The 22,686-nt window shown below is 38.8% G+C and overlaps 1 protein-coding gene across 1 annotated transcript; it reads left to right on the top strand.

Annotated features, from left to right (window-relative positions):
• Positions 1–12,146: 12,146 nt before the first annotated feature.
• LOC111145362 (olfactory receptor 12-like) lies at positions 12,147–13,097 on the top strand. Its single transcript, XM_022500229.1, has one exon. It carries the CDS (start codon positions 12,147–12,149, stop codon positions 13,095–13,097), a length of 951 nt encoding a protein of 316 aa, XP_022355937.1.
• Positions 13,098–22,686: the final 9,589 nt, after the last annotated feature.

The raw sequence follows: 22,686 nt of genomic DNA on the forward strand, positions 1-22,686 counted from the left end.
AGCCCTGTCTTGAGCTTCATGGTTATTTCAACTAAAGGGACAGGTTTTCATTAGACTCAGAGGATCGCAGCACCAGGCTCCTTCATGACCTTAAATGCATTTCTCAGGCTCAGATCAGTACCACCAGACTACTGAGCACATGCTTCTAAGGTACATGCCCACTGTGTGGGGGATGCAGAAATAGAGTAGGCCAAGTCCAGCTCTAGGGATCTCTTGGCTCTCCATGAATGCAGACATGAAAACAAACACCTGCTATGTAATGGGACACAGATAGTGAGAGGAGGCATAACCAGGTTGCTGATGGCACAAAGCAGGAAACAGTCACATCAGAGAGGTGATGGAGAGCCCATGGGGAGACAAGAGAGCTGATCACACCCACGTGGGGGATGGGGGTACACAGCCATTCTGGGAAGAATGAGAGAACCAGAAAATCACCAAGCACAATGCTCCCGGCTGGAGCCAAGTTCACCTGGCAGGCCTGAAGAAAGACCCTTCTGGGGGTCCACTCCAGGCCCACTCAGCTGATGGGGAAGCCATCACTCATTTGCAGTATGGAGCAAAATGACTTAAACGGAGGCTTTGGTGCCTCCACACAGGGAGCTCTGTGTGGGAAACCAAGCAGGGAACGGACAGGCTGGAGTTCATTAGCAAACCATGGCAGCCATTCAGTCAAGAGGTGAAAGGGGCCAGGAGTTGACAGGAGGGGCCAAGGCAGGAACAGTGAATGGAGATAGGCAGGATAGAGCTCAGCATGGGCAGGGGAGGGGATGGGCAGGATCTGAGGTGGGTTGTGCTGCTGACATCCTCCACCTGGATGTGAGCGAGCAGTTTTGAACAGGATGACTTGGGTTCTGATGGGATCACCCACTGCCATTTGGAAACCCTGAGAGGTTTCCAAACTCTGAGAGGAAGAGACTGAGTTGGTTGTGGAATTAGCCTCTGTTCTCAAAGTGTGGTCCACAGACCAGCATCATCATGTTCAGTGTTGCTCCATGAGCTGGCATTCTGTCCCTATCTAGCTCTGTCTACTGCTCCACCAGACAGATACACCACAATCCACTCGTGTGGTTTCCCCTTTGCAGCTATGGTGACACTGTGGAAAACAGTCTCATCCTGGTCTCCTTGTGCACGTGTGTGTACTTCTGTTGGGTGAATACCTTCCAGAGGGAAAGTGAAATCACAGGTAAGGCCATGTGTTTTCAACGTCAGTAGAAAATGCCAAACTTCTTGTCCTAATTTACACTCCCTTCGAGTTGCTCCTGTCCTCAACACGCTGGTTACTGCCAGTCAGCTTCACTGTAGACATAGTGGGCGTGCACGAGTACCTCACTAATGTGTGAACTTGCTTTTTCCTGATGAACGGCAGGGTTGTGCACATTTGGCTCCTCTCCTTTGTGTGTCACTCCTATCAGTCTCTTGCCTATATTTACTGAGTTCTTTTTCTTGTTTGTCTAAGTATTATTTCTGTATTGTGCAGACAAGTCATTTTTCCCTTCATATACCACAAGTTTGTCTTCCCAAGCTGTGGTTTGCCTTTACACACTCTGAAGACTGTCTCGATTTTCATGTAGTTCCATCCACAGGGTATTTCCTTTATGCTTAGTACTTTTTATGCTTAGGCAACTGGGGAGACACTTTCCTGCACTAGGGCCATGAGGGTCTTCTGTATTGTCTTCGCTATTTTGCTTTCAAATTTATTTTTTATTCAAATTCAATTACCCAACATATAGTACCTCATTAGTTTCAGATGTAGTGTTCAATAATTCATCAGTTGTGTCTAACACCCAGTGCTCACCACATCACATGCCCTCCTTAATGACAATCACCCTTTCTGCATTCAGCCTGTGATTGCTTTTTGTGGATAGTATGAAGTAAGAGTTAAACCTCACTATTTACCAGATGACTATCAACAGTCCCAGATTTTCCCACTTTTCTACTGTTTGGTGAATTGGATGTCGAGATGAGCACAGGATTGATTTCCAGGCTCTCTGTTCTGTTCCATCAGCACACATTCTATCCTCTGCCACCAACACTGTTTCATTACTGCTACTTATGAGTCGCTGTCTGGTAGCACAAATCCCCCCACGCTGTTTCTCTTCTCAAGAATGTCTTGGACACACTTGATTTTGCACATTTCAATACACATTTTAGGATCAGCTTTTAAGATTCCACAAATAAAAATCACTGGGATCTCACTGACTCAGTTCAGTGTGGGGAGAATTGGCATTTATGCAATATTGAGTGTGCCAGTTTGGGAATCTCGCACAGCCTGCCATGTTACTTAAGTCTACTTTGGTTTCTCTCAAGTTTTTTGCAAAAAAATTTTACACATATTTGGTAATGGATAGTTGCAGGTTACTGACATGATATCACTTTTGAATGGTCATTTTCTAGCTGTTTTCTGTTGGCCCATGAAAATATTAATCCTATATATGATGATATACTTAGCAAGTCTTCTAAATTCACATATTGATGTTCATAATTTATTGATAACAGAAATCCATTAACATGGATCTTCTATGTACACAATCATACCATCTGTTATCAATGACAGTTTTTTATTCTTTCTTCCCTTTTTTTTAAATGTGAGTCACCATACAGTACATTAGTTTTTGATGTGGTGTTCCATGATTCATTGTTTGCATACACCCAGTGCTCCATGCGATCTGTACACTCCTTAATACCCATCACCAGGCTCACCCATTCCCTACCGCCCTCCCCTCTAAAATCCTCAGTTTGTTTCCTGGAGTCTATAGTCTCTCATGGTTCATCTCCCACTCCAATTACTCCCCCTTCATTTTCCCCTTACTTCTCCTAATGTCCTCCATGCAATTCCTTATGTTCCACAATGAGTGAAACCGTATGATAATTGACTTTCTCTGCTTGACTTATTTCACTTAGCATAATCCCTTCTGGCTCCATCCATGTTGATACAAATGGTGGGTATTCATCCTTTCTGATGGCTATATGGACCACATCTTCTTTATCCATTTGTCTGTTGAAGGGTATCCAAGCTCTTTCAACAGTTTGGCTATTGTGGACATTGCTGCTATAAACATTGGGGTGCATATGGCCCTTCTTTTTTTTTTATTTAATTTTTCCAGTGTTCCAAGGGTCATTGTTTATGCACCACACCCAGTGTTCCATGCAATATGTGCCCTCCTTAAACCCACCACCAGGTTCACCTAACCCCCTACCCCTACCCATCCTGTCCAAAACCTCAGTTTGTTTCTCAGAGTCCACAGTCTCTCATGGTTTGTCTCCCCCTCTGATTTCCCCCAATTCACTTTTCCTTTCCTTCTCCTAATGTCCTCCATGTTATTTCTTACATTCCACAAGTAAGTGAAACCATATGATAATTGACTCTCTTCTTGACTTATTTCTCTCAGCATAATCTCCTCCAGTCCCATCCATATTGATACAAAAACTGGCATTTATCCTTTCTGATGGAGGCATAATACTCCATTACATATATGGACCATATCTTCTTTATCCATTCATCAAGATGTCCAAGGAGGGCATTCTGGCTCTTTCCACAGTTTGGCAATTGTGGCAATTGTTGCTATGAACATTGGAGTACAGATGACCCTGCTTTTCACTACATCTGTATCTTTGGGGTAAATACCCAGTAGTGCAATTGCAGGGTCATAGGGTGGCACAACATGTGCCACTTTTTCTTTATATTAGCTTGGAAATTTTACATTTGTTTACTCTTTTTTTCTTTTTTCTTTTTTTAGTGGTTGTGAACAAATTCCAACTTCTTTTATTTTATTTTGTTTTGTTTTAATTTTTTCAGTGTTCCAGAGTCATTGTTTATGCACCACACCCAGTGCTCCATGCAATACGTGTCCTCCATAATACTCACCACCAGGCTCACCCATTCCCCCCCACCCCTCCAAAACCCTCAGTTTGTTTCTCAGAGTCTACAGTCTCTCATGCTTCATCTCCCCTGCCCCCTGATTTCCCCCAATCCACTTTTCCTTTCCTTCTCCTAATGTCCTCCATGTTATTCCTTATGCTCCGTAAGTAAGTGAAACCATATGGTAATTGACTTTCTCTGCTTGACTTATTTCACTCAGCATAATCTCCTCCAGTCCTGTCCATGTTGATAAAAAGTTGGGTATTCATCATTTCTGATGGAGGCATAATATTCCATTGTATATATGGACCATATCTTCTTTATCCATTTGTCTGTTGAAGGACATCTTGGCTCCTTCCACAATTTGGCAATTGTGGCCATTGCTGCTATGAATATTGACTTAACACAACTCATTAGTATTTCTACTGATTTCCTGAACAGTGGGGAAATGCTTTTAAGTCTACTTCCTCCCTAGTTACCTATCTTTGTCGTGGTGTATTTTACTCTCTGCATTTTTAACCTACCGTGGGTCAGTCTCCTGCTAACTGAAGGTCACCTTCTACTTTTCTCCTGTGTGTGTCTACAAATTCTCTCTGCTTAGCTTTATCTTATTTTTAGATATATGTCTCTTTTTATTATGGATATTCTCAAACACACATATATAAAGCTGGAGTAGTAATGGATTACATATTTGCACCAACCAACTTCAACAATTATCAACTTAGAGCCAACCATATCTAATCCCTCTAAATGGTGAGGATTTACAGAAAGACAACTTTAATGTTACTATTATTCATAAAATAATTAACAGCTACTTCTTATTATAAAATTTCCATTTAGTGTCTTAATTGTCCTGATTGACTCATTTTTCTTTTACAATTTGTTTTGAAATAGGACTCAATGATGTCCATACATTGTGTTTTGTTGATGTCCCCTAAGTCTCTAATTCACTGGCTGTCTGTCCCTCTATTTTTTTTATATTAAAATTTTTTAAATTTAATTTCTTTTCAGTGTAACAGAATTCATTGTTTATGCACCACACCCAGTGCTCCATGCAATACATGCCCTCCATAATACCCACCACCTGGCTCCCCAACCTCCCACCCCCATCCCTTCAAAACCCTCAGATTGTTTTTCAGAGTCCATAGTCTCTCATGGTTCATCTCCCCTTCCAATTTCCCTCAACTCCCTTCTCCTCTCCATCTCCCTATGTCCTCCATGTTATTTGTTATGCTACACAAATAAGTGAAACCATATGATACTTGACTTCACTCAGCATAATCTCTCCCAGTCCCATCCATGCTGATACAAAAGTTGGGTATTCGTCCTTTCTGATGGAGGCATAATACTCCATAGTGTATATGGACCACATCATCCTTATCCATTTGTCCGTTGAAGGGCATCTTGGTTCTTTCCACAGTTTGGCGACCATGGCCATTGCTGCTATGAACACTGGGGTACAGATGGCCCTTCTTTTCACTACATCTGTATCTTTGGGGTAAATACCCAGTAGTGCAATTGCAGGGTCATAGGGAAGCTCTATTTTTAATTTCTTAAGGAATCTTGACACTGTTCTCCAAAGTGGCTGCACCAACTTGCATTCCCACCAACAGTGTAAGAGGGTTCCCCTTTCTCCATATCCTCTCCAGCACACGTTGTTTCCTGTCTTGCTAATTTTGGCCATTCTAACTGGTGTAAGGTGGTATTTCAATGTGGTGTCCCTATATTTTCATTTCAAAATTATTACTTCAGGGGTGCCTGGGTGGCTCAGTGGGTTAAAGCCTCTGCCTTCGGCTCAGGTTATGATCCCAGGGTCCTGGCATCAAGCCCTGCATTGGACTCTCTGCTCGGCAGGGAGCCTGCTTTCCCCCCCCCACCGACCTCTCTGCCTACTTGTGATTTCTGTCTGTGAAATAAATAAATAAAATCTTCTTAAAAAATTATCACTTCAACTTATTTATTGAAGAAAACAGGTCATTTTATCAAACAAAGCTTCTCATGTCACTAATCACATCCCTGTAGTGTTAATTAGTATATTCTTTTGCTCCTTATATTTCCTGTAAACCATTAGGTCTAGAGTCTCAGTCTGACTCATGATTGATTTTTTGGCAGACATATTTCATAAGTGTTGTGTGTATTTCCACTGAGAAGCCCACCTGGCTGAATCTCTTGTTTTGTAATATTAGTGGCCATTAGTAATCTTACCTAAACTTGTTATTTCATCATTTATAACATGATAATATTCAAATTCTGCAATTAATTCTTCATTTACTAGTTGCAATATTCTATAAAGGGAAAATCTCTCTAAACAATTATTTCATTATTGTGAGGGTCACTGTGTGGATTCCCTCAGCATCATCCTCTAAAGATAGCCAATGAAGGTTTTTTTTTTTTTTTCATGAATGTGTGGACTTTTAACATATTCGATGTCCTTCAATTAAATTCTCTCATTTTAAAATGCTGGTGAAAGCTCTTATTTCACCCTCATTATTTTTTTTATTATTCTTAACATTTTAAATTGAGGAACAATTCTCACATAACATAAAAGTCACAATTTTACCAGTTCAAACTGTAAAAACAAGTGTGGTGTTTCATTTTTTATTATATCCACAGTGTTGTTCAACGATAACCCCTCTCTGGTTCCAGAATAGTGTCAACACAGAGAGAAACCCTGTACCCATCAGCACTCTCCTTCCCTCTTCCCCAACCATATTTTGGCAAATAAAAATATACTTCTGTCCCTGTTCTGCACATTTTATATAACTGGAATTATAGAATATGCAGTCTTTTGTGTCAAGCTTCATTTACTTAGCATATTGTTTTCAAGGCTCATCCATGTAGTATCTTGTTTTAGAATTCTATTTCTTTCAGGGTGCCTGGATGGCTCAATCAGTTAAGCATCTGACTTGATTTGGGCTCAGGTCATGATCTCAAGGTTGTGAGATCAAGCCCCGTGTTGGACTCCATGCTGGGCATGGAGCCTGCTTAAGATTCTCCCTCTCCCTTTCTCTCCCTCTGCCCTTCCCCTTGTTTTCTTGTGTGCTCACTGTCTTGCTTTTTCTCTCCCTCTCTCTCTCAAAACAAAACAAAACAAAACTTCATTTTATGGCTGAATATTGTTCCACTGTATGAATATTTCACATTTTATTTATCTATTCATCATGTAATGGACATTTGGCTTGCATTCACCTTTTGATTATCATGAATATTGTTATTATGAACACTTGTGTACAGGCTTATATGTGAACATATATTGTCAGTTCTCTTGGGCACATAACTTTATGTAGCTTATGGTGGGTTATATGGGAATTCTACATCTAACTTTTTGAGGAATGGCAAGACTATTTTCTACAGAGGCTACACCACTTGTTTATTTGTACCAGCAGTGTATGTGAGTTCTAATTTTCTCAAATTCTCACCAACACTTATTATTCTCTATCTTTTTTTAAAAAATGTAGCCATTCTAAAGAGTAAAGTGGCATCTCATAGTGGTTTTGATCCACATTTTCCTAATGGCTAATGACATTGAACATCTTCCCTTATACTTATTGGCCAGTTGTATATTTTCTTTAGAGAAATGTCCATGCAAGTCCTTTGCCCATTTGAAAATTTGACTGTTTGTCTTTTTCTCGCTGAGTTGAAAGTGTTCTGTATATTTCATGGATACTAGATCCTTATTAGATATAAAATTTGTCAATATTTTCTCCCATAATATGGGTTTTGTTTTCATCTTCTTGATAGTGTCCTTTGATGCAGAAGATTTTAATTAGAATAAAGTTCAATTTGTCTATTTATTTTATTTTTAGTTTTTCTACTTCATTGTTTGTTCTTTGATATCATATAAGAAACTGCTGACTAATCCCAAGTCACAATAATTTACACTGATGGCTCTTTCTACTCTAATATTTTTATAGTTTTTGCACTTGCATTTAGGTCTTTGTCCATTTTGAGTTAATTTTTGTTTGTGGTGTAAAAGTTCTTAATGTATTCTTTTGCATGCATATGGATATTCAGTTTTCCAATCACTGAAGACTATTTTTTCACTATTGAATGGTGCCCTTGGTCCCCTTGTTGAAAACTGCAGATGTGTGATTTTATTCTAGATTCTTGGTTCTATTCCATTGGTCTATGTCTGTCCTTGCACTAGCACAACACTGTTCTGCTTCTTAGTAAGTTTTGAAGTCAGGAAGTGTTAGTCCTCCTAATTATTTTTAATTTTTTTTGTGCTATTTAGGATCAATTTTTGCCAAAAAGAAAGGCAATTAGAAATTTTATAGGATTGCATTGAATCTGTATGTAAATTTGGGGAGTACTGCATCTTGACAATATTAAGTCTTCCAGTCCATGAAAATGGGATAACTTTACATTTATGTGGGTCTTCTTTCATTTCTTTCAGCAGTGTTTTGTAGTTTTTCTGTATCTACTGAGATTATCATGTGTTTTTGTCCCCTTAATTCCATTTGTATGGTGTATTTTATTGAATGATTTTTGTATATTGAACCACTCTTGCATTCATGGGATAATTCTCACTTGGCTATGCTGTATAATCCATTTAAAGGTCTTCTGGATTTAGCTTGCTACTATTTTGTTAAAGATTTATGTATCTATATTTGTAAGAGATACTGATCGATAGCTTCATTTTCTTGCAATATCTTTATCTCAATTTAGTGTTAAAACAGTACAGACTTTATGAAATGAATTAGGAAGAGTTTTCTCCTATTCTATTTTTTTAGAGTTTGAGATGTACTGGTGTTAATTTTTATATTTTATTTTATATTTTCAGTGTTCCAAGACTCATTGTTTATGTACCACATCCAGTGTTTATTTTTGAAAAATTTGTTAAAGGCCACGAGTGAAACCATCTGGTCCTGAGCTTTTCTTTGTTGGAAAAGTTTTTTGACTACTGACTCAATCTGTTTGTTATACATCTGCTCAGATTTTCTATTTCTCCTTGAGTCAGTTATATTAGTTTGTGTGTTTCCAGGAATTTGTTCATTTCTCTTAGGTTAGCTGATGTGTTGGCATATAATTGTTCTAATATGTTCTTATAATACTTTTTATTTCTGTAAGGTCAGAAGTCATTCTCTGCTTTCTTTCCTGATTTTAGAAATTCAAGTCTTCTGACTTTTTTTTTTCAATCTAGCTAAAGGTTTGTCAAGTTTGTTAAACTCTTCAAAGAACCAAGTTTTAGTGTCATTGATTTTCTGTATTATTTTACTCTTCTCTAATCTTTATTATTTCATTCCTTCTATTTGCTTTGAGATTAGTTTTGTGTTCTTTTCCTTTCTTTTCCAAGATGGAAAGTTAAATTATTGATTTGAGATCTTTTTTCAATGTTGGTGTTTATAGCTATAAATTTCTGTGTCCTTCTTTCATTGCATCCCCTAAGTTTTGGTATGTTGTGTCCCATTTTCATTAATCTCAAAATACTTTATAATTTCCATTGTGATTCCTTCTTTTACCCACTGGTGATTTAAAAATGTGTTGTTTAGCTTCCACATATTTGTAAGTTTTCCAAATTGCTTTATGTTATTGATTTATGATTTCATTTCATTTTGTTTGGAGAGCATAGTATAATTTAAATCTTTTAAAATTTATTGAGACTTGCTTTGTGAACTAACATATGGTCTATCCAGGGTAATGTGCCATGTGCACCAGAGAAGAATGTATTCTGCTCTTGTTGGATATAGTTTGTTCTACATATGCTTGTGAGGTCTATTTGGTTTTTAATGTTGTCCAAATCCATTATTTCCTTGCTGATATTTAGTTTTGTTGTTCTATTCATTATTGAAAGTGGAGTATTGAAGTCTTAAACCATTATTGCTAAATTCACTTTGAGTCTTGAAGGATATTTTGGGTAGATATAGAATTCTAGTGGTAATTGTTTTCTTTGAACAAAGGAAAATGTAATCCTTTTCCTTTGGCTTCCATTGTTTTTAATCTGTAAGCCAACTGTCAGTCTTACTTCTAAAGTTAATACTTTGAAGTGACTATGTCTCCTTTAAAAAAAAAAGATTGATTGATTGATTTTAGGGGAAGGGGCAGTGGGAGAGGGAGAGGGAGAAAGAGTCTCAAGCATACTCCACACTGAGTGTGTACTCCCATGGGGCCCAATCTCACAACCCTGAGATAATAACCTGAGCCAAAACCAAGAGTCAGAGGCCTGACTGACTGTGCCACCCAGGTGCCCCTGGAGTGACTATGTCTTCCTTCTCAGGCTGCTTTTAACATTTTTTTCTTTATTTTCATTCTAAATACTTTTAGTATGATATGTCTAAGTGTGGTGTTCTTTGTATAAATCCTGCTTTGATTTTGTAGGGTTAATGAATCATCGGTTTGAGATAATATTTGGTCATTATCTCTTCAAGTTCTGATTCAGCCTATTTCTCTCTTTCCTCCCTTTTTAGGAACTCATACTATGTATGTCTCTATATCTTCAGTCTCTAACCTTTGTTTCTGATTCTTCAATCCTTTTTCTATTTTTATTATTATTTGTAATGTTAGCCACCATACAGTACATCATTAGTTTTTTATGTAGTGTTCCAAGATTCATTGTTTACATATAACACCCAATGCTCCACGCAATACATGCCCTCCTTAATACTCATCACTGGGCTAGCCCATCCCTCTAACCCCATCCCCTCTAAAACCCTCAGTTTGTTTCATGGAGTCCACAGTCTCTCATGGTTCATCTCCCCCTCTGATTTCCACCCCTTCATTTTCCCCTTCCTTCTCCTATTCCTTATGTGCCACTTTTGAGTGAAACCATATGATAATTGGCTTTCTTTGCTTGACTTATTTCACTCAGCATAATCTCCTCCAGTCCCATCCATGTTGATGCAAATGTTGGGTATTCATCATTTCTGATAGCTGAGTAATATTCCATTGTATATATGGACCACATCTTCTTTATCCATTCATCTGTTGAAGGGCATCTCTGCTCTTTCCACAGTCTGGCTATGGTGGACATTGCTGCTATGAATACTGGGGTGCATATGGCATTTCTTTTTGCTACATCTGTATCTTTGGTGTAAATATCCAGTAGTGCAATTGCCAGGTTATAGGGTAGCTCTCAACCCTTTTTCTCTTAATGCTTCATTCTGAATATTTCCTACTGATCTGTATTCTAGTTTACAAATTTTCTCCTTAGCAATTTCTAATCTGAAAAATCCATTCACTGAGTTCCTAATTTTAGTCATTGTACTTTTAAAAAAGTTACCTACTATTCTCTTTATTACTTCCACAATCCTGTTAAAATTCTTAGCCTTTAAACATAATAACTTTCTTTTTCTTTTAATTTAAAATCAAATAGTCAACATATACCACATTACTAGTTTTTGATATAATGTTCAATGATTCATTGGTTGTATGTATGTTAACCCCAAAATCTGAAACCTCTTTGCGTTTTTCTATTGTTTCTGATATTTTAATTCATATTGCAGGAACTCCTCAATTTTTGAATTGTATGTTTGGCAGTATATACACAAAACTTCTATGGATAACACTGAGGGCTAGGATAATGTGTCTTCTTGAGATGTGTTTATTTTTGCAAGGTGTCAGAGACACCAGCATTCAGATCACCTCTTTTTTTTCCATTTTATTTTATTTCTTTTCAGTGTTCCAACATTCATTGTTTATGCACCACACCAAGTGCTCCATGCAATATGTGCCCTCCATAATACCCACCACCAGGCTCACCCAACCCCCCACCCCCCTCCCCTCCAAAACCCTCAGTTTGTTTCTCAGAGTCCACAGTCTCTCACGGTTTGTCTCCCCCTCCAGTTTCCCCCAACTCACTTCTCCTCTCCATCTCCCAATGTCCTCCGTGTTATTCCTTATGCTCCACAAGTAAGTGAAACCATATAATACTTGATACAATTTCAGTGATTGAAACAGTCAGAAGCTGAGCTGCCTACCTACTCCTTATTTAATTCACTCCTATGGGGCAACCTGGGTGGTCCCTAGTAACCAACCACTGTCAGCATTAACTCTTCAAGACAGGAAAAACCTCACTGTTTAGATACCTGGCCTCTCAGACTTCATTTTCAAAACTGCCTTATGTCTCAAGAGAAAAATAAATTCTCAGTAATGAAATCCCTAGACCTCTGTGTTTATCTTGGATTTTGTTTCATAATTCTTTACTAAATCATTAATTCTCTTATACCCTCGATCAGATTTTTTTTGTTGTCAGTTATCTTTTCTTAAGAGTCTTCAGCAGGAAGTTTAGCTTGACCTACTTCATCTGCCAATACTGGAACTATAATTCCCCTGGTGAGGACTGAGGTTCATGCCACTCCCCAGAAATGGAAACCTCTCCATGGTTTACTTTCAAGATTTTGTGCTGGAGGGATTCAAGGGAGGCCTGGAGACCCAGGCCCTGCTCTTTGCTGTGTTCCTGGCCCTGTACATGGTGACTATGCTGGGGAACCTCACCATGATCATGGTTATCACCCTGGATGCCCACCTGCACTCCCCAATGTACTTCTTCCTCAAGAACCTCTCCTTCCTGGATTTGTGCTACTCATCTGTTATTGCCCCCAATGCCCTGGTCAACTTCTTCTCCCCATCCAAGGTTATCACCTTTGTAGGCTGTGCTACCCAGTTATTCTTTTTCTCCCTACTGGTCACCACTGAAGGTTTCCTCCTGGGTGTCATGGCCTATGACCGCTTCATGGCCATCTGCAGCCCCTTGCACTACCCTATCACCATGTGCCACTCTGCCTGCACTCGCCTGGTTCTGGGCACCTACTGTGGAGGCTGCCTCAACTCTGTTGTGCAGACCAGCTTCACATTCCGCCTCCCATTCTGCAGCTCCAACCGCATCAACCACTTCTTCTGCGATGTTCCCCCACTGCTCCAGCTCGCCTGTGGCAACACAGCCATTAATGAACTTATCTTGTTTGGCATCTGTGGGCTCATCATTGTGGGTGTGACATCTGTGGTCCTCGTCTCCTATGGCTACATCATGGTGACCATCCTGCGGATGCGCTCAGGAGCTGGGAGACGCAAGGTCTTCTCCACCTGTGGCTCCCACATGGCTTCAGTGACACTCTTTGTTGGGACTGTCTTTGTCATGTATGCCCAGCCAGGAGCAATTGAGTCCATGGAGCAGGGCAAGGTGGTCTCTGTCTTCTACACGCTGGTCATCCCAATGCTCAATCCCCTCATCTATAGTCTGCGAAATAAGGATGTGAAGGAGGCCCTATGGAGGCTGGGCCAGAAACACACAGCCATGTGAAGAATGTACTGGAGGGAAAGACTGTGCCCTGCAGGCTGGATGGAGGTCTCAGAGAGACACTGAACTGTGAGGAGCCCCTAAAACCATTTCCACTTCCAAATGGAATTGGATATGTTAAGAAACTCATTCATTTACTCTTTCAATCAATGTTGCTTGAAAGAATTTAATGGACAAGATGTTTATTAAGTGAGAAAATAAGGATGAAAGGAGAAAATATAAGGAGAAAAATAAGGATTTTCTTCACCCAGTAAGTGCTCAGAGAAGGAAGAATGACTTGAATCACATGAAGACTGGGCAGAGCAATCACTGGGCATCAAGGCAGGGGTGGGTCTTCTGCCCATTACTTATCATGGTTCCCTGGGCTGTCCAGATTTAGTGGGAAAGAGGTCAGATGTTTGTGCATCTTGATCTAACTTGTAAGAAAATAATGTTTTAAACATTGTACCTTTACCCTCCTGTACTTTAGATGCAGGGCCTTGCTGTCTCCTGTTGGCCAGACATGAGCATTTGCCTCTCATAAATAGGCTGTCATCCTTAAAATACCACTTCCAGAGAGATATGTTTAAAATAATAATGTAATGCATGGTCAAGGCATTCCCCATGGTGGAATAGGCTTGGCTGGAGTGGTTCAGGTCTGACAATAGGGCCTCTCTCACAGAAGAGCCAGGTTGGTGGTTTGAGGCAAATGAGTTGGTTTCATTCAGGGGAAGGAGCTCCCTTGGGCTCTGCTTCATGACACCAAGGGCATGGAAGACACTCTTAATAGAAAAGATGACCCAGAGCTCCAGCTGTGACATCCACCTTCCTAGTCACAGAATGGTAGACATGAAGTATAAACAGATACAGTTTTTATGCATCTACAGAAAAAATATCAAACCATATCTACTCAGGGAGATCACCACTAGCCAGGTAGAAAGAAACCTACTCAGTTTTCACAATACCCCTGCCTCCTTATAGTCATCGCCCTGCAAGGTTAACACCTATCCTCCCTCTAAAACGCAGATTAGTTTTGTCTGCTGTGAACTTCCTATGAATAGAAGAACACAATTTTCTTCTTTTGTACTTTTTTTGGGGTAATATTCTCTTTGTGAAATTAATCCTTGTGATTATGTGTAGTAGTAGTTCTTTAATTTTCATTGCTATATAAATTTCCTTAAATGAAGATACCATAATTTGTCCATCTTACTGTTGATGAACACTTGGGTTGTTTCCATTTTTTTAAAAATTCTTTTCAGCATAACAGAATTCATTGTTTTTGTACCACACCCAGTGCTCCATGCAATACATGCCCTCCATAATACCCACCACCTGGCTCCCCCAACCTCCCACCCCCCGCCCCTTCAAAACCCTCAGGTTGTTTTTCAGAGTCCATAGTCTTTTTTTTTATTTTAAAGATTATTTATTTATTTATTTATTTGACAGAGATCACAAGTAAGCAGAGACGCAGACAGAGAGAGAGAGAGAGAGAGGAGGAAGCAGACTCCCTGCTGAGCAGAGAGCCTGATGTGGGGCTTGATCCCAGGACCCTGAAATCATGACCTGAGCCGAAGGCAGAGGCTTTAACCCACTGAGCCACCCAGGCACCCTGTTTCCAGTCTATTTAAAATAATGCTGTTATGAAATACTTTTACAGGTTTTTTTAATTTTTAATTTTTAATTTTTTGCTGTGAATTGATTCCTTTGGGCATTCTTAGGAGTGGAATTGCTCATATTTTTGGATAATTCAAGTTTTCCAAAAATGTTACAGCAATCTTTGTTCCCAAAAATAGTGTCCAAGAGTTCCTGCTGCTGCACATCATCACAAACAAGCCATATTGTCTGTCTCATCAATTTTAGTCATTCTGGTGGGCATATAGCCACATATCATTGTGGTTTTCATTTTCATTTCTCCAATGGCCAATGGGACCAGATTTTCATATATTTGGCAGCAATTTGGATGTCCTCTTGGGGATGTATATATGCTTTTCTCAGTTTTTCTATTCTATTGTTTTTCTTTTTCATACTGACTGTAGAAATTTTGTCTATATTCTTGATATCAGTCCTTCACCAGTTATATCATTTGCAAATATCTTCTCCTTTCTGGATTCCACATTTGCACTTGTATTGATTTTTTTAAAAAGATTTTATTTATTTATTTGACAAAGAGAGAGAGGGAGATCACAAGTAGGCAGGTCAGGGTTGGGGGGAGCAGGATCCCTGATGAGCAGAGAGCCCAATGCAGGGCTCAATCCCAGTACCCTGAGATCATGACCTGAGCTGAAGGCAGAGGCTATCCCACTGAGCCACCCAGGTACCCCTTGTATTGATTTTTAAAAATTTTTCCTATTGACAGAAGTTCTTAAATTTACTTAGTAAAGTTAGTTTATCAGTCATTTCCTTCACGGTTACTTCATTCTGCAACATGTTTAAGAACCACTGTTCACATTAAATCCAAAAAGATATTATTTAAATTATTTTAAGTTAGCCACCGTACAGTACATCATTAATTTTTTATGACATAGTCACAAATTCAAAACCACATTGAGATTACCACCTTATACCAGTCAGAATGTCTAAAATTAACAAGACAGGGAAAAACAAATGTCAGCAAGGGTGCAGAGAAAGGGGAACCCTCTTGCACTGTTTCTGGGAATGCAGGCTGGTACAGCCACTCTGGAATACAGTATGGAGGTTCCTCCAGAAGTTAAAAATAGAGCTACCTTATGACCCAGAAATTGCACTGCTGGGTATTTACCCTAAACATATAGATGTAGTGAAAAGAAGGGCCACAGGCACCCCAATGCTCATAGCAGCGATGTCCACAATAGTCAAACTGGAAGGAGCCAAGTTGCCCTTCAACAGACTAATGGATAAAGAAGATGTGGTCCATATATACAATGGAATATTACTATTACTCAGCCATCAGAAAGGATGAATACCCAACTTTTGCATCAACATGGATGGGACTGGAGGAGATTATGCTGAGTGAAATAAGTCAAGCAGAGAAAAACAATTATCATATAGTTTCACTCATACGTGGAACAAAAAGATATTTCTCTATGTTATCTAGTAGAACTTTTCTTCCTCAGTCTTTTATATTAGTATCTATAATTCACATGGAACTAACTTTTTTGTGGTATAGGGGTTGTTTCATTTTTTTCCCATATGGTTATCCTACTGGCTTTTATTTTTTTTTTTAATTTAATTTTTTTTCAGCATAACAGTATTCCTTGTTTTTGCACCACACCCAGTGCTCCATGCAATCCCTGCCCTTTCCAATACCCACCACCTGGATCCCCCAACCTCCCACCTCCCGCCACTTCAAACCCCTCAGATTGTTTTTCAGAGTCCATAGTCTCTCATGGTTCACCTCCCCTTCCAATTTCCCTCAACTCCCTTCTCTCTAACTCCCCTTGTCCTCCATGCTATTTGTTAGGCTCCACAAATAAGTGAAACCATGTGATAATTGACTCTCTCTGCTTGACTTATTTCACTCAGCATAATCTCTTCCAGTCCCGTCCATGTTGCTACAAAAGTTGGATATTCATCCTTTCTGATGGAAGCATAATACTCCATAGTGTATATGGACCACATCTTCCTTATCCATTCGTCTGTTGAAAGGCATCTTGGTTCTTTCCAGTTTGGCGACCGTGGCCATTGCTGCTATAAACATTGGGGTACAGATGGCCCTTCTTTTCACTACATCTGTATCTTTGGGGTAAATACCCAGTAGTGCAATTGCAGGGTCATAGGGAAGCTCTATTTTTAATTTCTTGAGGAATCTCCACACTGTTCTCCAAAGTGGCTGCACCAACTTGCATTCCCACCAACAGTGTAAGAGGGTTCCCCTTTCTCCACATCCCCTCCAACACATGTTGTCCTACTGGCTTTTTAAAAAAGTATGTTTCCCCCCACTGCTATGTAGTGTCACCTTTGTCATAAACCAAGAGTCCCTATATATGTTGGTGTGCTTCAGAGTCTTATTCTGTCCCATTGGGCTATTTGTCTATTCTTGTGCTATTTTATAACATATTATTGAATGTTTAAAAAGTAAAATCACTGGGTATTATATGAAAACAATGAATCATGGAACACTACATCAAAACTAATGACGTACTGTATGATGACCAACATAATGAAAAAAAAATCATAGTATAAACTCTTCAGTATATATGAATAAATATAACAAGTGACATATAATATATTTAGAAATATGACTTTTGATGTTATTCAAATATATAAAAGAACTAAGTAAATGGAGAGCTATACCATATTCATGGATGAGAAGTTTTAACAAAAAGATTCTTATTGTGTAACACCATAATTATACTCAATGCTCTCTTATTCCTTTTTCGTATATTTTACTTATTTATTTATTTTAAAGTGAGCTAGTGAGAGAGAGAGAGAGTGCAAGCAGCGGGAGGGGAAAAGGGGAGAGGGAGGACTCCCTGCTGAGCATAGAGCTTGACACAGGGCTTGATCTCATGACCCTGAGATCATGACCTGAGCTAAAACCAAGAGTCAGACACTTAACTGACTAAGCCAAGGTGCTCCAATGCTGTCTTGCTCTTAACATGATTTTTTAAAAGATATTACTGGACAAATGATTCTAAAATTTCTATGTAGAAACCAGCTATAAGAATAACCAACTTGACATAACAAATTAGAACAAAGCTATAAGAATAACCAAAGTGACATGAACAATTAGGACAAAACTTAGAACAAAATTAGAAGGAATGTGCCTTTGTTACCTAGAACTCTCCCACAATCAAGAGTACAAGGGGTTGAATGATGAATGGACCCTAGGCAAAAGCCCTGACATTTCTGGCTCTCAGCCCCTTGGCCTGTTTCCTGCTCCCACTGCTGACCATAGCTTCTCTGCAAATCAATGCTGCTCCAGTCTCTGACCATGCAGTTTATCTGAGCCCCTAGAAAGGGCTTCTAACAGTGCCTCAGTCTTATGCTCAGAGAGGGGTGACCTTTATGATGAGGTTAATGAGACTAAGCCCAGAGAAGTCTGGCCATATTGGCACTCTCTCTGGGTCATTGGGGCCATTAAACATTAGTAGATAATGCCAGTTATATGGAAACTTTCAAGGAGTCTATAAAATATCCTCCTAGAACAATAAATAAGTTTAGCAAAGTCTCAGGGTAAAAATTCAGAATACAAAATCAATAATATTTTTATAGATCAGCAATGCACAGTTGGAATTTGAAATTTTAAAAGTACCATTTACAACAGCATCATGGAAATGGAATGCTTCAATATAAATCTAACAAAATAAACAGAAGAGAATGGTCTAGTTTAATTCTTCTGTATATAGCTGTCCAATTTTCCCAGCACCATTTATTGAAAAGACTTTCATTTTTCCATTGGACACTTTTTCCTACTCTGTTGAAGATTAGTTGACCACAGAGTTGAAGGTCCATATCTGGGCTCTCTATTCTGTTCTATTAGTTGATGTGTCTTGTTTTGTGCCAATACCATGCTGTCTTGGTGATCACAGCTTTGTAATACAGTTTGAAATCAGGCAACATGATGCCCTGTGTTTGTTTTTCTTTTTCAACATTCCTCTGGTGATTTGGGGTCTTTTCTGGCCCCATAAACATTTTAGGATTGTTTGTTCCAGCACTTTGAAAAATGCCATTGGTATTTTTTTTTCATATCATAGTTTATTTAATTTTAGTTTTGTTTTATTCCATTAGTATTTTGATCAGGATGGTGTTGAAAGTATAGATTGCTCTGGGCAGCATAGACATTTTTCATTAAATTAACATATAATGTATTATTAGCCCCAGGGGTACAGGTCTGTGAATCGCCAGGTTTACACACTTCACAGCACTCACCATAGCACATACCTTCCCCAATGTCCATAACCCCACCGCCCTTTTCCTACCCTCCTCCCCACAGCAACACTCAGTTTGTTTTGTGAGATTAAGAGTCTTTATGGTTTGTCTCCCTCCCAATCCCATCTTATTTCATTTATTCTTTTCCTACCCTCAAACCCCCCACATTGCATCTCCAATTCCTCATATCAGGGAGATCATATGACAATTGTCTTTCTCCAATTGACTTATTTTGCTAAGCATAACACCCTCTAGTTCCATCCACATCATCACAAGTGGCAAGATTTCATTTCTTTTGATGGCTGCATAGTATTCCATTGTATGTATGTATGTATGTATGTATGTATGTATATATATATAAATACACATACATACATATACATACCACATCTTCTTTATCCATTCATCTGTTGATAGACATCTAGGTTCTTTTCCATAGTTTGGCTATTGTGGACATTGCTGCTATAAACATTCAGGTGCATGTGCCTGTTCGGGTCACTACATTTGTATCTTTAGGGTAAATACCCAGTAGTGCAATTGCTGGGTTGTGGGGTAGCTCTATTTTCAATGAGGAACCTCCATGCTGTTTTCCAGAGTGGTTGCACCAGCTTGCATTCCCACCACAGTGTAGGAGGGTTCCCCTTTCTCCTCATCCTCACCAGCATCTGTCATTTCCTGACTTGTTAATTTTAGCCATTCTAACTGGCGTGAGGTAGTAGCTCATTGTGGTTTTGATTTGTATTTCCCTGATGCCGAGTGATGTGGAGCACTTTTTCATGTGTCTGTTGGCTGTCTGCATGTCTTCTTTGCAGATATGTCTGTTCATGTCCTCTGCCCATTTCTTGATTGGATTATTTGTTCTTTGGGTGTTGAGTTTGATAAGTTCTTTATAGATTTTGGATACTAGCCCTTTATCTAATATGTTGTTTGCAAATATCTTCTCCCATTCTGTCAGTTGTCTTTTGGTTTTGTTTACTGTTTCCTTTGCTGTGCAAAAGATTTTGATCTTGATGAAGTCCCAATAGTTCATTTTTGTCCTTGCTTCCCTTGCCTTTGGTGATGTTCCTAGGAAGAAGTTGCTGCGGCTGAGGTCAAAGAGGTTGCTTCCTGTGCTCTCCTCAAGAATTTTCATGGATTCCTTTCTTACACTGAAGTCCTTCATCCATTTGGATTAGTTGACCATAGAGTTGAGGGTCTATTTCTGGGCTCTCTGTTCTGTTCCATTGATCTATGTGACTGTTTTTGTGCCAGTACCATACTGTCTTGATAATAACAGCTTTGTAATAGAGCTTGAAGTCCGGAATTGTGATGCCACCAATTTTGGCTTTCTTTTTCAATATTCCTCTGGCTATTCGAGGTCTTTTCTCATTCCATATAAATTTTAGGATTATTTGTTCCATTTCTTTGAAAAAAAAAATGGATCAGATTTTGATAGGGATTGCATTAAATGTGTAGATTGCTTTAGGTACATAGACGTTTTCACAATATTTGTTCTTCCAATCCAGGAGCATGGAACATTTTTCCATTTCTTTGTGTCTTCCTCAATTTCTTTCATGAGTACTTTATAGTTTTCTGCGTATAGATTCTTAGCCTCTTTGGTTAGGTTTATTCCTAGGTATCTTATGGTTTTGGGCGCAATTGTAAATGCAACTGACTCCTTAATGTCTCTTTCTTCTGTTTTGTTGTTGGTGTAAAGAAATGCAACTGATTTCTGTGCATTGATTTTATATCCTGACATTTTACTGAATTCCTATATAAGTTCTAGCAGATTTGGAGTGGAGTCTTCAGGTTTTCCACATATAGTATCATATCATCTGCAAAGAGTGATAGTTTGACTTCTTCTTCGCTGATTTGGATGCCTTTAATTTCTTTTTGTTGTCTGATGGCTGAGGCTAGGACTTCTAGTACTATGTTGAATAGAAATGGTGATAATGGACATCCCTGCCATGTTCCTGACATTAGTGGAAAAGCTCTGTTTTTCTCCATTGAGAATGATATTTGCAGTGGGTTTTTCATAGATGGCTTTGATGATATTGAGGTATGTACCTTCCATCCCTACACTTTGAAGAGTTTTGATCAGGAAAGGATGCTGTACTTTGTCAAATACTTTTTCAGCATCTATTGAGAGTATCATATGGTTCTTGTTCTTTCTTTTATTAAGGTATTGTATCACATTGATTGATTTGTGGATGTTGAACCAATCTTGCAGCCCTGGAATAAATCCTACTTGGTCGTGGTGAATAATCCTTTTAATGTACTGTTGGATCCTATTGGCTAGTATTTTGGTGAGAATTTTTGCATCTGTGTTTATCAAGGATATTGGTCTGTAATTCTCTTTTTTGATGGGATCCTTATCTGGTTTTGGGATTAAGGTAATGCTGACCTCATAAAATGAGTTTGGAAGTTTTCCTTCCATTTCTATTTTTTGGAACTCTTTCAGGAGAATGGGAATTAATTCTTTAAATGTTTGGTAGAATTACCCTGGGAAGCCATCTGGCCTTGGGCTCTTGTTTCTTGGGAGATTTTTGATGACTGCTTCAATCTCCTTACTGGTTATGGGTCTATTCAGGTTTTCTATTTCTTCCTGGTTCAGTTGTGGTAGTTTATATGTCTCTAGAAATGCATCCATTTCTTCCAGATTGTCAAATTTGCTGGCATATAGTTGCTCATAATATGTTCTTATAATTGGTTGTATTTCTTTGGTGTTGGTTGTGATCTCTCCTCTTTCATTCATGATTTTATTTATTTGGGTCCTTTCTCTTTTCTCTTTGGTAAGTCTGTCAGGGGTTTATCAATCTTATTAATTCTTTCAAAGAACCAGCTCCTAGTTTCATTGATTTGTTCTAATTTTTTTTTTTGTTTCTATTTCATTGATTTCTGCTCTGATCTTTATTTTTCTTCTCCTGCTGGGTTTTAGGCTTTCTTTGTTCTTTCTCCAGCTCCTTTAGGTGTAGGGTTAGGTTGTGTATTTGAGAAATACACAACCTTTCTTTCTTGTTTCTTGAGAAAGGCTTGTATAGCTATAATTTCCTCTCAGGACTGCCTTTGCTGTGTCCCACAGATTTTGGACCATTGTGTTTTCATTATCTTTTGTTTCCATGAATTTTTTCAATTCTTTAATTTCCTGGTTGACCCATTCATTCTTTAGAAGGATGCTCTTTAATCTCCATGTATTTGGGTTCTTTCCAAATTTCCTGTTGTGATTAAGTTCGGGCTTCAGAGCACTGTGGTCTGAAAATATGCAGGGAATGATCCCAATCTTTTGATACTGGTTGAGACCTGATTTATGACCCAGGATGTGATCTATTCTGGAGAATGTTCCATGTGCACTAGAGAAGAATGTGTATTCTGTTGCTTTGGGACGGAATGTTCTGAATATATCTGTGATGTCCATCTGGTCCAGTGTGTCATTTAAGGTTTTTATTTCCTTGTTGATCTTTTGCTTGGATGATCTGTCCTTTTCAGTGCGGGGAGTGTTAAAGTCCCTTACTATTATTGTATTATTGTCGATGTGTTTCTTTCATTTTGTTATTAATTGGTTTATATAGTTGGCTGCTCCCATGTTAGGGCAATGATAGCCTAGCTGGATATAGTATTCTTGACTGCATGTTTTTCTCATTTAGTGCTCTGAATATATCATGCCAGTTCTTTCTGGCCTGCCAGGTCTCTGTGGATAAGTCTGCTGCCAATCTCATATATTTGCCATTGTATGTTACAGACTTCTTATGCCAGGCTGCTTTCAGGATTTTCTCTTTGTCACTAA

This window comes from Enhydra lutris, unplaced genomic scaffold (assembly GCF_002288905.1).
Source record: "Enhydra lutris kenyoni isolate GAN:26980312 unplaced genomic scaffold, ASM228890v2 scaffoldscaffold1, whole genome shotgun sequence".
NCBI classification, from domain to species: Eukaryota; Metazoa; Chordata; class Mammalia; order Carnivora; family Mustelidae; genus Enhydra; species Enhydra lutris.

Bases quoted from the DNA above. Each gene is read 5' to 3' on its own strand.
- LOC111145362 (XM_022500229.1), top strand. From the start codon at position 12,147: ATGCCACTCCCCAGAAATGGAAACCTCTCCATGGTTTACTTTCAAGAT.